Raw genomic sequence first — 12,885 nt, 5'->3', positions numbered from 1 at the left:
ATTTGTTTTGTGCCTTTAACGTGATAGAACATTCCCAAGGCACTTAACAGGTTGGCTTGTCAAATTAGTTCTGACAGCGAGTCACACGTGGAGCTGTTAGGATGGTGGTAGGGACCTTGGTCAAGGAGATCGGATTTCAGGAGGAGGTTGAGATGAGAAGCCAGAGTTTGGAAATTCCACGGCAAGGGTGCTTATGAAGAACTGAAGAAAATACAGGATGTTTAAAAGGCCAGAATTGGATATGAGGCAGAGATTAGAAAGGTCCAAGGTCCAAGGGAGATTTAAAGATAAAGGTGAGAATTTAACGATGGAGACATTGTAGCTGAAAGTGATGCTTTTATGTTACACTGAGGGAGAAACCATTACATTGAAAGAGACACGAAACTCAAGGCACTAACCTGCTTTCTTAGGTGCCTGTAGCAGAATGAATTGGAAAGTCCTCCTGCTTTCACTGACAGCATTTCACTCCAATGATAATCACTAGAAAGCAAATTAAAGTGTCAGTTATCTCACTTCTCTTTGTGCATAAATTAGTTTGCAGGTTTGCCTGCGGCTTCCTTCAGATGGGCGGTCGGGTCTGAATTCCGCTTTAACATTAGGTCAGATTGTGACTAAGATCCTCATCCTGCTGATACTGAGTACTTCCTGCAGACTGATTTTGTTTCAGGCTTTCTGCTTCTGCAGCCTTTTGCTTCATTTGATATATGTGTCCTGCCCCACATATGTGAATCTATAGAATACTTCACCACATTACTGTCATCGGCACTGCTGGAATTCCCCACAATACTACTATCAATCTGTTGATTATGATTTAATCTACAGTAAGTATTGAGATTACAAGGTCTCTAATCAAGAATTAGCACATGCTCTAAGCACAACACCCACAGCCTTGCCTGCTGAGGAACCTTGCTGGAATCCAAGTTTGCACATAAGTTGTTTATTTTGTTCTAGGTAACTGTTTTGTAAAATAAAATCAATTCAAAATTGCTTTGTTCTAATAACATATTGGCATTAAATACTCAGTGTCTTATGTTATTTATGGATTCTAACTAAATGAAAGTCCTACTGTCAGGCACATGATATACGTATTAATCATAGCCTATTCCTGCACCATGGTTGGATGCAGATGAAATGGTATGAATGAAAGATATGAGTAATTGGCTTATCAAATATAAAGGATCCTTATAGCTTAGCATCTCATGTTGCAAGGATACTAGAATTGCTTTCTTGCATGCATTTTTCAAGTGGAACAGATAATTTATTTGATATTACTTGATCCAATGTACATCTTATGCTGAGTGGGGGATGTCCTTGTTCTTGGATTATTCTGGCTACTGTGCCATATTCGCACGGGTCTTTTCCTAATTTAGTGACACTGACAAAACCCCGAGCTAGTAACATATATATAATTTTGTCCCAAGTGGCGGGACGTTTTATTGCTACACTTGCATGCTTGAAAAGTTGAGAGGTAAGCTTAGCATTGGTCCATAAAGTACTGAAAACTGGGATAGAAATTTGCTAAATTCATGGTATAGAAGTGCTTCCATGTTATAATTTACTTCCAAAGGATGATTCCACTAAAGTTAATGCAACAGAATTTTGGAAGGAAAGGACAAAACATGTATGACACTGCCTGTGATGTAGGGTTTCAACGTGAAATATTAACTCCCTACTAACCTTTACACATGCTGCCCAATCTGCTTAATCCCTACAGCAGTTTGTTATCTTCTCCAGATTCCAGCATCTACAGTCCTTTGTATCTACATGTGCTATTATCCTGCATTTCAGCGATATGACTCAGAATATCCCATTATTCCTCGTGGTGACAGAACTCAGAGTAAGGATGCACAATCTTAGAATTAAAATACAGATGGAATCTACAGGGATGAAGGAAGAGTTGTTATGTTGCCTCTCAGAAAGCAGTGAAAACAGGGAATGGATTTCCCTCAAAGGCTGACTCATAAAAAGACTGGGTGATGGGTTATTTTTAGGGAAAAACATATAAGGAAAGACAGGTAACGGGAAATGAGGGACACACCCAGCCATGAATTAAATGGCAGTTCATGATTCACGGGTTGTGCGGCAGTCACTCATTCCTGTGTTATTGCTTCACTCGGAGTTAAGCGTCATTTTACTGCTTCTCACCTTCCCTCTGTCAAGAATCATCAGGATTTCTCTGAGTGTATCATAACGTAAAATCATCAGTATTAATGATGGGTAGAGTTGAACATAAACTCCATATCTTTCCTTAGACTTGAAAAGCAGTCAACTGTTCCCCAGCTCAGAGGAATTAAATGCATTACGAGTGGGAGAAAAAGAATAATTGGCTCTAATTAGGGTACTTAGGTCTGATCTGATTTGTGCCTTTTACTTGCCTAAAGAGGCCTTTCTGAAAAGACTTAAGCACACTAAATAACATTCCTGAACTTTGTTTTCATTCTGTTTTTATTTTCATTAAAGTTGCACAAGTTGTTGTGGAGAGCTGAATTATGACATTCATTATTTTTAAAAAAAATCCATACTTAGTTTATTTAACTCATATGAAGCATCGCCAGAGATCTCAGATAAGGAATCTTGGCAGAGAACAGTGATCTAGAATTCTCGTGCAAAGATAAAATCTCCCTCCATCAGAGGCTAAAAGCCTTTCGAGCTGTTTATATTACAGTTTTAAACAGGTCTTTTTCTAAAACTAATTTACCACCCCCTGCCTAAAGATTTAGTGTTAGGGTTCAATGATCCACATGAGACTGCCTCACTGTAATTGTTAGAGCGCGGTAATCCCCAATCCCACTCCTACTGCCCTGACGTGCGCTGTTGGGACAATTGGATGTGCTTACATATGACCATTGATTATTATATACAATATTTTCCTTAATTGATTCTCCTTTTTTGTGTTCAGTCTCTGGTTAGAATATGTAGCTTTGCAAAGACCTGAGCTTTTGAAAACTTGTTTTATTTCTCACTCTTTGGTAATATTATCTTCTCTGGCTCTGCCCTTAATAAACGTACTGAACTGTAGCAACAAGCTATTTATTAAACTGCAAAGCTGTTTGCGCTCATGCAAGGGCCTAAGAAGAAAATACTTTCCGATAGCAAGCAGTCACCAGGGGGCATGTTCTGGTTGCCAATGGTTACCTGGATTGGTTTTGTACAGCTACGGAGAACAGCTTGTGCACTTTCACCTTTGACCTCCCATGAATATCTGAGGTCTCGTTGGGGTCAGTGGTCCTTTATTTAAACATCAGACGTGAATAATGGCGCCTGGCGCTCAGCCGACTAGTCCTCTCCTTTTAGTCGTTTTAGTCTCTTGCAAGATTGATCGATGCACACTTAGCTTGTCTGCATGTAGAGTTCGGAATTCAAAGACAGTAACCATTGCCTACTTGTCTTGTGCTTTGTCTTGCTGACAGAGCACATTTACATATTTGACAATGCCTTGGTTTACAAGCTGTACACATGGAAAAAAATAATAAAAATAGTGTATTTTTTCCCTTGTTGATTAAAATCATTTGAAGAGGTGTGGCAGCTGATGAAGTTTCCTGCTTTGACAATGCTAGTTCAAAGTGCAAATTGTTATTTCATAGAGACATGTGGTTTGACAGAGTGAAAGAAATAAACTTGGGAATATTGAGTGGCAAGAGTGGTGAATTCCAGTGTGAAAGGCGGTTCCTTGTAGGGATCCAATCAAAGGATCCCTTTATTAAGCAACAAGGAGACTACCATCTGTCCATGAACGCTAATTAACTTGTCAATTAAATAACTTGATAAACACTTAAAGAAGACTTTTATACCGACTTCATGATTGATTCCCTAAGCATAAATATTATTCATTGAAGTTTGTTCTCAGGGCTTTACCCAAACCTGTGCCAGCTTGTGTGTGCGTGACCAAACAGTTAATTTAGCATTAGTTTGGTTCTCTAATGTATTGCTTAGTCTTGTAATGCTGTTGGAGTGCCCAGTGACGATCCCATGGGTGTTTCTACAGCTTGCACCACTCTGGTACCACTCCTGTAATCATCTACAGGCATACATTATACAGTTCCTCTCAACCAGTAGTTTGGCTCTGGATGTTTCCAGCAAGGTTTCATCAACATTCTTACTGCTTTTATAAAGCATTGTTAAAAAGAGAACAATACACATAGTGACAAATGGATTAAAAGGAAGATGTGGGACAGCGGTGCGTTGGGCAGAATTTTAAGCAGTCCTGTCCTTAGTAGTGAAGTGACATCACTTCATTCTCATTTACATTTTTTAACAAATTGGTGTATTCAATGACAAATGGAAACATGACACGAAAGCGTTTCTGCTTGGATCTTCGAGGATCAGAAATGTGCATCTTACTCTGAATCTTTAAAAAGTTAACGTAAGGGCAGCAACAGAGCTTGTGGCTTTTAACTTGACTCTACCTTGCTTGGATCTGAGCTCGATTATCAAAAGTGGCTTTATTGCAGACTTTTTAGAGTGGTGGCATGTGACCAGCTTCAATTGATGCATCTAACACCTGTTGCTTTTTTTCCCCCAAAAAGTCTCGGCACCATATTAGGAAAGTTCTACACTCAGCACAAAGGCTCAGGTCAAGATTGTAAAGAAAGCGTCTTATCTAAGATATTCATTCCAATTTAAAGTAAGAACAGATTTCTCATGCGAGATTATAAATCGCTCTCTCCATCTAACACAATTAAAGTCGTCTCAAAGATGAACTGCCTAGTCAGATCCAAAGCAGGAAGGGGCAGTGAGCTGGTCATGCTGCCTTTACTGAAATGCACGAATACATAAATACTCCTCAGTCCTCAAAGAAAAGCAAATGAAATGGAATATATCTCTTTTGCTGTGTGTCCATTGTAACTGCAGTCTGCTCTCAAACATGCCTGCTCCCAATTCCAGCCTCACTACAGATTATCTGCGACAGGAGCCTCAAAAGCATGCCAGTTAGCACGACACTAAAATGGCTTGAGGTATCGAAGTTTAGAGTTCACTTCCGGCATCATCTGTAAGGAGTCTGTACATTCTCCCCATGGAACAAATGGGTTTCCCTCAGCTGCTCCAGTTCCCTCACAGTCCAAAAAACGTAGGTTATTTTAAATTGTCCCATGATTAGGATGGGGTTAAATTGGGGTTCTTGGGGATTTCTGGGGTGGCGTGGCTCGAAAGGCTGTAAGGTCCTATCCCATGCTGTGCTGCTAAGTAAATAAATAATCCATCAGCAAGATACAGTAGATCCTGCAAATGTTGGAAAGACTAAGCAGAACAAGGCCTCAATATCCTTACTTGCTAAGATTTTCACCACTCTCTCTTTTGTTTCAAATGATCCATTGTTTTAGAGGACGACTGCTGCACCAGTCTTGCATTGCACAGAGTTTAACAGTCACAATGAAACCTCTAAACTTTCTACTTGTGTCCAGATCTTGTGCCGTTTGGAGTTACTCCACATCTGTCATCTTTGTTTTTCAACAGGAGATTGTATTAGTGGTGTTTTTTGGGATTGAGTACATTGTCCGACTATGGTCAGCAGGCTGCCGCAGTAAATACGTTGGATTTTGGGGAAGGCTACGCTTCGCAAGGAAGCCCATCTCCATTATCGGTGAGTGGCAGACAAATAATATTCCACCTACGTGTGTGTGATAATCCGTTACTTTAATGTGAGCAGAGAGCGGCTGCTGCTCCTGTGTAACTCCTCACATTTGGCTTCAGAGCCACACTTCTTAGCCTCAATGGGAGACTGAAAGCGTGTTCATTTGAGGGGTGCTGAATAGTACTGTGAGCCCAAAGTAAAGGAAAATGTGAAACATCTAAAATTGTAACAATTAATGCAAACAAAATAAATTATCAGTGCAGTACAGTTTATGCAATTGCATGAACAATTATTTCCCATTCTCTTATAATTTTGTATCTCCCATCTCAAACATTGACTTTATTTTTGGGTGGGGCATGTGTGGTAAATCCTAGACTTCTGTAACCTTCTTTAAATTCGTTTCTGAACCTAACAGATCTCATAGTGGTGGTGGCTTCAGTCATAGTCCTCTGTGTGGGTTCGAATGGACAAGTCTTTGCAACATCAGCCATCAGGTAGGTAGAGCAAGTTTAGTATCAACTTGGGTACCACGCTGGAAAGGATATTATTAATTAAAGCTTTCCTTGTCTGAAATGTATTTCCTGTTATCACATAGTATGTTTTATTGAGTTTTGTTTGATATTTATTATCATCATTAGCACATCTATGCTAATTTAAAATCTTAACTGAGAAAAGGAATAATGTTATGTCCTTATGTGAACTCAAATTTCCACATGTTGGATGACAACCTGAGTTTCCATTTATTTAAATAAAACATTTGTAATGCTTGGGGCAGATGGATCACAGACAATGTGAAGTCAGGAAATTCCCATTTAAAACACCACTATCCCATCTTGAGAGACCTTATGGCTCAATGTCAGGGTCTGCTTTGTCTGGTCCTTCTCTGACCTGCACCATCCCTGGTGTTAAGAGTTATCTGATGGCTTGCACCCATCTTCTGGAGCAGAACGACTTGATGTTGCAGGAATTCATCATGAGGAGTTTATTCTCCAACTTAATCTTCATTCTTTCTCCTCTTGTTGTACCAAACATTCAAGAGGTGCTTTGAAGGTGACCTGTGTCTGGAACAGAAACACTTTGTCAGTGTCAAGAATTCAAAATAAGTTCAAGACAGAACTTATTTTGAATTCTTTACCACACAGGGTAACAGGCCAACAAAGCTGATATCATTTTTTTTAAAAATTCATAAGTTGTACCATTGCACATGGATTAATTTAAAAATGAGAAAGATACTGGTCCTCAAAACTGGTATCTCACTGAAGCCATTTTATGTTAATACACAATTAATCCTGCTGTCTGGGTTACTGGTGAAGAGAAACAGAGTTCCAGCGCCATCATTCCTCATTGAGAATTTGAGTCCAATTTCAAAAATCTGGAAATAAAAGCCCGTACAAGTGGCTCATGAAGTCTGTCAGGTTGTGGTGACAACCCAGCTGATTCATTACTGTTCCTTGAGGAAAGGAACTTGAAGCCCACATTAGTGTGGTTAAGATTAAATAACATTCTGAAGTGCTGTTGCAAATCACACAGATATATCACATCCACAAGCATTGTTCGCAATGTATCAGCTGTCTTGGTTTCAGGAAAAGCAGCTATCCCCATTATCTTTGCAGGGCAACTTGTGATAAATGCAGTTAATGTACACAACTATGGAAGGAAGCAAACAAAATGTTCCAAGGCAGCAGGCTTTAGATTGGGTCTAATCCTGATTGCTAACTAGTTGCTATTTTCAGCATCAAAGACTAGATTTACAGCCTAAACACCAGGACTGTGCCACTGGTATCAACTTATCCTGTTATACAAATAGCTAATAAGTGATACCACTAATTTTATCTTCTTCCAGGGGCATTCGTTTTCTGCAGATTCTTCGAATGCTGCATGTCGATCGGCAGGGTGGCACCTGGAGACTTCTGGGATCGGTTGTCTTTATTCATCGGCAGGTGGGCGAACCTGGTTTTATGTTCCAGGGACCGATTTGAACAATAAGTCCGACTGAGAGACAACTGCCTTTCATCGAAGTGCTCAACTCACCTTAATCGATCTTGATCAGAACTCTCTTCAACTCCTACCCTTATCATTTGATTCAGATTTTGTTTCCCGTTTAACGTTCTCAAGTTATCTGGCAGAAGTAAAACTGCTTGTTTATTTGCTGAATGCCCTCATTCCAACTCGTATCTTGCCTTTTCCTACTGAGCTCAAGTAGGTTAATTTTAGCAATGAGAAAATGTCAGCGAGCTGGTATTCACTGGAGCAGGTTATCACTCAGGGTATCTGTTTCATTGAACCTTTCATGCACTCTGTCTATATGCTGTTAAAATGTGAGTTGATAACTGGCAATAGGACATTTAGGACACTGCAGGGTAATAGAAAAGCCTAATCTGTGAAGTTACAGAATAATCATATAAACAGAACAAAGACTGAAGAGAACTGAATGTCAGACATTGATATTGAAGGAATTAAACATTAAACAAAGAGAAAGCAATAGAAATTCAAAATTTGACATTGATAAAGTCCCAAATACTTGACAAGATGGGGTGGTGGGGGGTGGGGGGTGGTGTAGGTTATTTGTTCACATTCTGAGCCAAAGCAATTGATAGGCATATTTTTAACATTGTTAATTATTAGACGACGCCCTGTGGCGTGCTTAATAAATAATAAGTGTGCAAACACAGGAACTTCATGAATCTATTGTGAAATTTACAGGCACACAAGGCTGTTTTTTTTTGAAGCAGCACTGTGCAAATTGTCCAAGGACCTTTGGCCATTTAGTATTATATCTAATTCGAAAGATCCCAACAGTGCAACATTGCCATGCTCTTGTGCTGGAGTGTCAATCTCAACATTGTGGAAGCACACTGTTCTGTAGGCTGTTTGATTTGATCCTTGCATTCATTGTGATCATGTGTAAAAATGCGGGGTTGACTGAAGATAAGCAAACGGGCCGTGAAGATCTTTAAATTGCTACATAATGCAATGATACAACCTTTTCTTAGGCCTGTGGAAGTTTGGAAAGAGCTTAGAGGAACAACAAATCAATAGAAGTGAAACTTGCTTGGGCATGGCGCCACCATCTTTTGTAGCATTAGACAATAGTTATTCAATCAAAGATTAAAGCTTTCTGTATATTGGAACCATTTTGCACTTAGAAAGAAAATCAGCCACAGTTTGTTTTAATTTTAGACAATTATTTTTCTTAAATGCTTAGACTCAACTCACTGATTTAATTATTGTATATTAGAATGACTGAAAAACATGAATTTGAAGGTTAAGAGGGTTAACTGCATGCAATCAGGATGTCATACAGCCTTTTTAACATATCTGGGTTTAGCTCTAACTTGGCCTAATGTCATATAAGCATCTTTTCCAAACAAGCATGAAAATGTGTTTTGGGAATTATTATGAAGTTTAGAGCTGCTTTGTGATTATAGGTCTACAGCAGAGTGCAGCTTTGTGAAATATATCAGTCTTTTTACATGAAGGGGTGAAAGCTGGACTACTGTGGGAAGAGTGTTATTTGGATTTTGCAACGAATACATTGGCCCTGTCCTGATGGTGAAAGTTTCAATTTATATTTTCTTGTAGCTTGCAGTTCTTCAAGAAAATTGAGGGGAAAACAAATTGAGATGTTTGCAATGCCAGACTGGTTCATTAGGGCAGGTGCAGAGACACTATTTCCCATGGAAGCGATTTCAAGTACCAGAAGATACTGTATAATCATAAAATTTGTTTTTGGCCTTTAAGGGGAAAATTATGAAAAAGTTCTGCGCATGAGCTGTTAATGAAAATCAAGCATTCTCTTGTCCCAATAGGGTTGGATGGTATCAGTAACCCATGATAGATATGACACATAAAATTAGGTTTGGTAAATTGAGCTAGGATGACCTGAATCTAACTGATTGGCTGAACGAGCTTGAGGGCCTGAATGGTCTATTCCATCTTCCATGTTCTGATGCTGAGATTGCTCATGAGCACAGAATATTCCTCTGTCGTACAGTCAACAAGCCTGAGCTACAATCACCTGGCGTTTAATTTTCTTGTCACTCTGTATTTGAATAGGAGCTGATCACCACGCTGTACATTGGCTTCCTGGGCCTCATCTTTTCTTCCTACTTTGTATATCTGGCTGAAAAAGATGCAGTGGATGACAGTGGCTCCCAGCAGTTTGGCAGCTACGCGGATGCACTGTGGTGGGGTGTGGTAAGTGTTTGTAAGTGGGAAAGCTCTCCGCTTAGCGGAGTCATTTGAGAACTGGAAATTACTTCAACAATACGACCTGATAAGGAAATGGACTGTAAAAAAAACAGTAATAGGGGCCAAGGATAATTAGTATCTGATGTTTTCAGTTTGAAGCACTCCTGTAATTTTCTGCTCAGCTACAACTCTTGTCTTCTCCTGTTACAATTTTCTGATTGATATCTGGGTAGGTTAATAAGAAACTTGTGCCGTCTGTTCCAACAGGGCATTGCACAGAACCCGAAGTCTGCCTGGTGTGACATAGATCTTTGTAAGCAAAGCTGGGTCCTGATTTATAGTGGCCAGGGGTGAAATTTGTCTATTTAGTAGAACCAACTGATTTGACATTAGAGTAACTTAGGGCTCCATAACAATGGAATCTGCTTGAACAAATACTCAACAAATTGCTGCTAAGTATACTAAATGTTTTTAATGTATCATTCTGTATTATTTTATATATTTGATATTCTATCAGGAAAATCCAATGTGCCTTGGAACTTTTGCAGTCTAAATTATGAATGTAGCCATTTGGCTCATCATATTTTTCTGGACTTTTTTTGAAGTTATCCATTACTAATCCCAATACTCTTCTTTGTTTTACTACCTTGATACTTCTTTTGTTTCAAATATTTAACCACTTCACTTTCAAAAGATTATCTTTGTCTCTCTTCAGTCAAACTTTGTAGTAAACAAATATTTTCTCCTTTCCTTAATGACCACTTCGTGATCAAAAGAACGATTCCACTTCTTATTGTCCTTTTGAGGATAATGTAAACCGTCCCCTGTTCTCTATCACTGCATATGCTTTTGGTATCTGAAGTGTGTCATTGTTTCTCGTTGTTGTTGTCCTGGCTAATCTATGCCATGAATTGCTCATAGTCCTTGAGTCCTTCCTAGAGTGATTCTTCCTAAAGTCTCCCCTACATTGGTGAGACCTATCATAATCGGGGGACCACTTCATCAGGCAGCACCGCACCATCTCTCACAAATGGGACTTGCTGCTGGCCAAACATTTTAATTTCAATTCCCTTTCGCGTGCTGATGTGGTAGCCCATGGCCTCCGCTTGTGCCAAGATGAGGCCACCCTCAGGGTGGAGGAGCAACAGGGATTATATTCCATCTGGGTAGCTTCCAACCTGGTGGTATAAAGATCAGATTCTCCATTCTGTGAACAAAATTCCCCCCCCCCCACTTCCTCTATTCCCCACTCTGACCTTTTACTTCTTCTCCTCTCTTTTCTCTTTCTCCTACTCTCCACTCTCCTCTCCTGTCAGACTCCTTGTTCTCCAGCTCTTGACCTTTCCCATCCACCTGGCTTCATCTATCACCTTCTAGCTAGCCTCTTTCCTCCTCCTGCCTTTTAATTTTTCCCCTTCCTTCTCAGTTGTGAAGAAGGGACTCAGTGGAAGAAGGGACCAATAGAAATCAGGTACTCTATTGCCATCACCTGAGAATAGGTCATCATCTATGTGACCTGCACAGTGGCAGGTGTCATAGAAAGCTGTCATTTTGGATACCACATGGGACAGCCTTCCAAAACCATGATATTCACAACTGTTCTTCAAATGTAATTTAACCTAGGTTTATAGCATATACATCACAGAAGATTACCATTCAGCACATCATATACTAATCCCATTTCACAGCAATGGGTCTGTAGCCTTCTATCCCTTGGAATTCAAGTAATCCAGATGCTTTTTAAATGTTGTTCAAAGTTCCTATCTCCATCACCTCCTCAGGCAGTCCATTCCAGAATGCAACAACCTCTGAATGGAAAAAACCTCTTCCCCAGATCCCTCTAAACTTTCTACTCCTCACCTTAAGCAGATGGCTATGAGAAACATTTATTTCTATTTACCCTGTCTTTTCATCTTATAATCTGTACACCTCAATCAGATCTTCTTTGGTCTCCTCTGCCCTAAAGAAAATAAGGCCCCCCCCCCATATAGTCTCTCCTCATAACAAGTCTTCATATAAATTCATCATTATGATTCACACCTCATATGATCTTACTTTAAAATGCTCTGGAAGTTATGCCTTATTTTTATTAATGTATCTGCCTACAATCCACTTACTAAGAATTATGTTCTCTTACTTTTTGCTTGTTTTATCTCATTCTAACTTCTTATTGTCAGATTACTCACGATATTTATTGTCCAACATTTATCTTAATGTTGCATCTGCCAGCTCTTCTTTCTTATTGCAATTTGCTTCCTTTTCACAAAAAAATCTTTTGAAATTATCTTTGAGTAATTGGCAAATATCCAATCTATGTGGCATCAACAAATTTTGCAGTTATGCTTTTGATGCCTAATTCTAAATCATCTACATATTCTCAGTGAAAATATGAATCCAGTTTGGCTAACAATCTATTGTTACTCAGTTTATCTTCCCTTGTCTTTGTCCACAAGTATATAACATTAATTCCTCTCCAGTTTTATTTAGATTTCTACAGGACTTGTAATGAGAGTCTCCTCTCTTCTTTCCAACCATTCAGAGGACAAGAGTATACATGATTGGGCTCATTCAGCCTTGAGTTTGGGTAACCTTCTTGTCACCAGTTCCTCTAACCACATCCTTTTCTAGAACACCTATATTCTCATGCTCCCACCATTTCTAAAGAATGATGTAAAATCTTCATATTTATCTCTGTTCTGCTTTTATCCTCCACTGTTGTACTCCCTCTCTAACCTTCAATGGTCTTCACACTTTTTAACGATGCTTTTACTATCATTTAGAAGACCATAATGCTTTTGCTGTTTGCTTATATTATCTGTTAGCTCATTTCATGCTCAGATAGCAAAGAACATTCATAAATAAATTGAACAAATTTATTATGTTTTATAGCCTGAAGCCTCATATTTATGCTACAAACCCCTGGTTTACTAGTAGCTAACGTAGATCAGGAAGACGGTACAGGAACCTCAGACTTGACCCACTACGTTCAGGACCAGTTATTACCTCTCAACCATCAGGCATTTTACCAGAGGGTATAATTTCACTCAACTTCACTCGCTCCATCACTGAACTGTTCCCACAAACTTTCAAGGACTTTTGATCTCATGATTTCAATATTTATT

General features: G+C 39.2%; 1 protein-coding gene across 4 annotated transcripts in view; it reads left to right on the top strand.

Annotated features, from left to right (window-relative positions):
* kcnq1.1 (potassium voltage-gated channel, KQT-like subfamily, member 1.1) overlaps positions 1-12,885 on the top strand; it is a 787,687-nt gene that overhangs the window by 223,852 nt on the left and 550,950 nt on the right. For all 4 annotated transcript variants that reach the window (XM_073049209.1, XM_073049208.1, XM_073049206.1 and 1 more), the window contains exons 3-6: positions 5,455-5,581; positions 5,988-6,066; positions 7,416-7,512; positions 9,629-9,769. In XM_073049209.1, coding sequence (XP_072905310.1) covers positions 5,455-5,581; positions 5,988-6,066; positions 7,416-7,512; positions 9,629-9,769 — 444 coding nt within the window. The remainder of the gene's footprint in view (positions 1-5,454; positions 5,582-5,987; positions 6,067-7,415; positions 7,513-9,628; positions 9,770-12,885) is intronic.

Source organism: Hemitrygon akajei, chromosome 6, assembly GCF_048418815.1.
Source record: "Hemitrygon akajei chromosome 6, sHemAka1.3, whole genome shotgun sequence".
Lineage (NCBI taxonomy): Eukaryota > Metazoa > Chordata > Chondrichthyes > Myliobatiformes > Dasyatidae > Hemitrygon > Hemitrygon akajei.
Note: the sequence above shows the minus strand (reverse complement) of the source record. Positions and strands in the feature narration are given on the sequence as shown.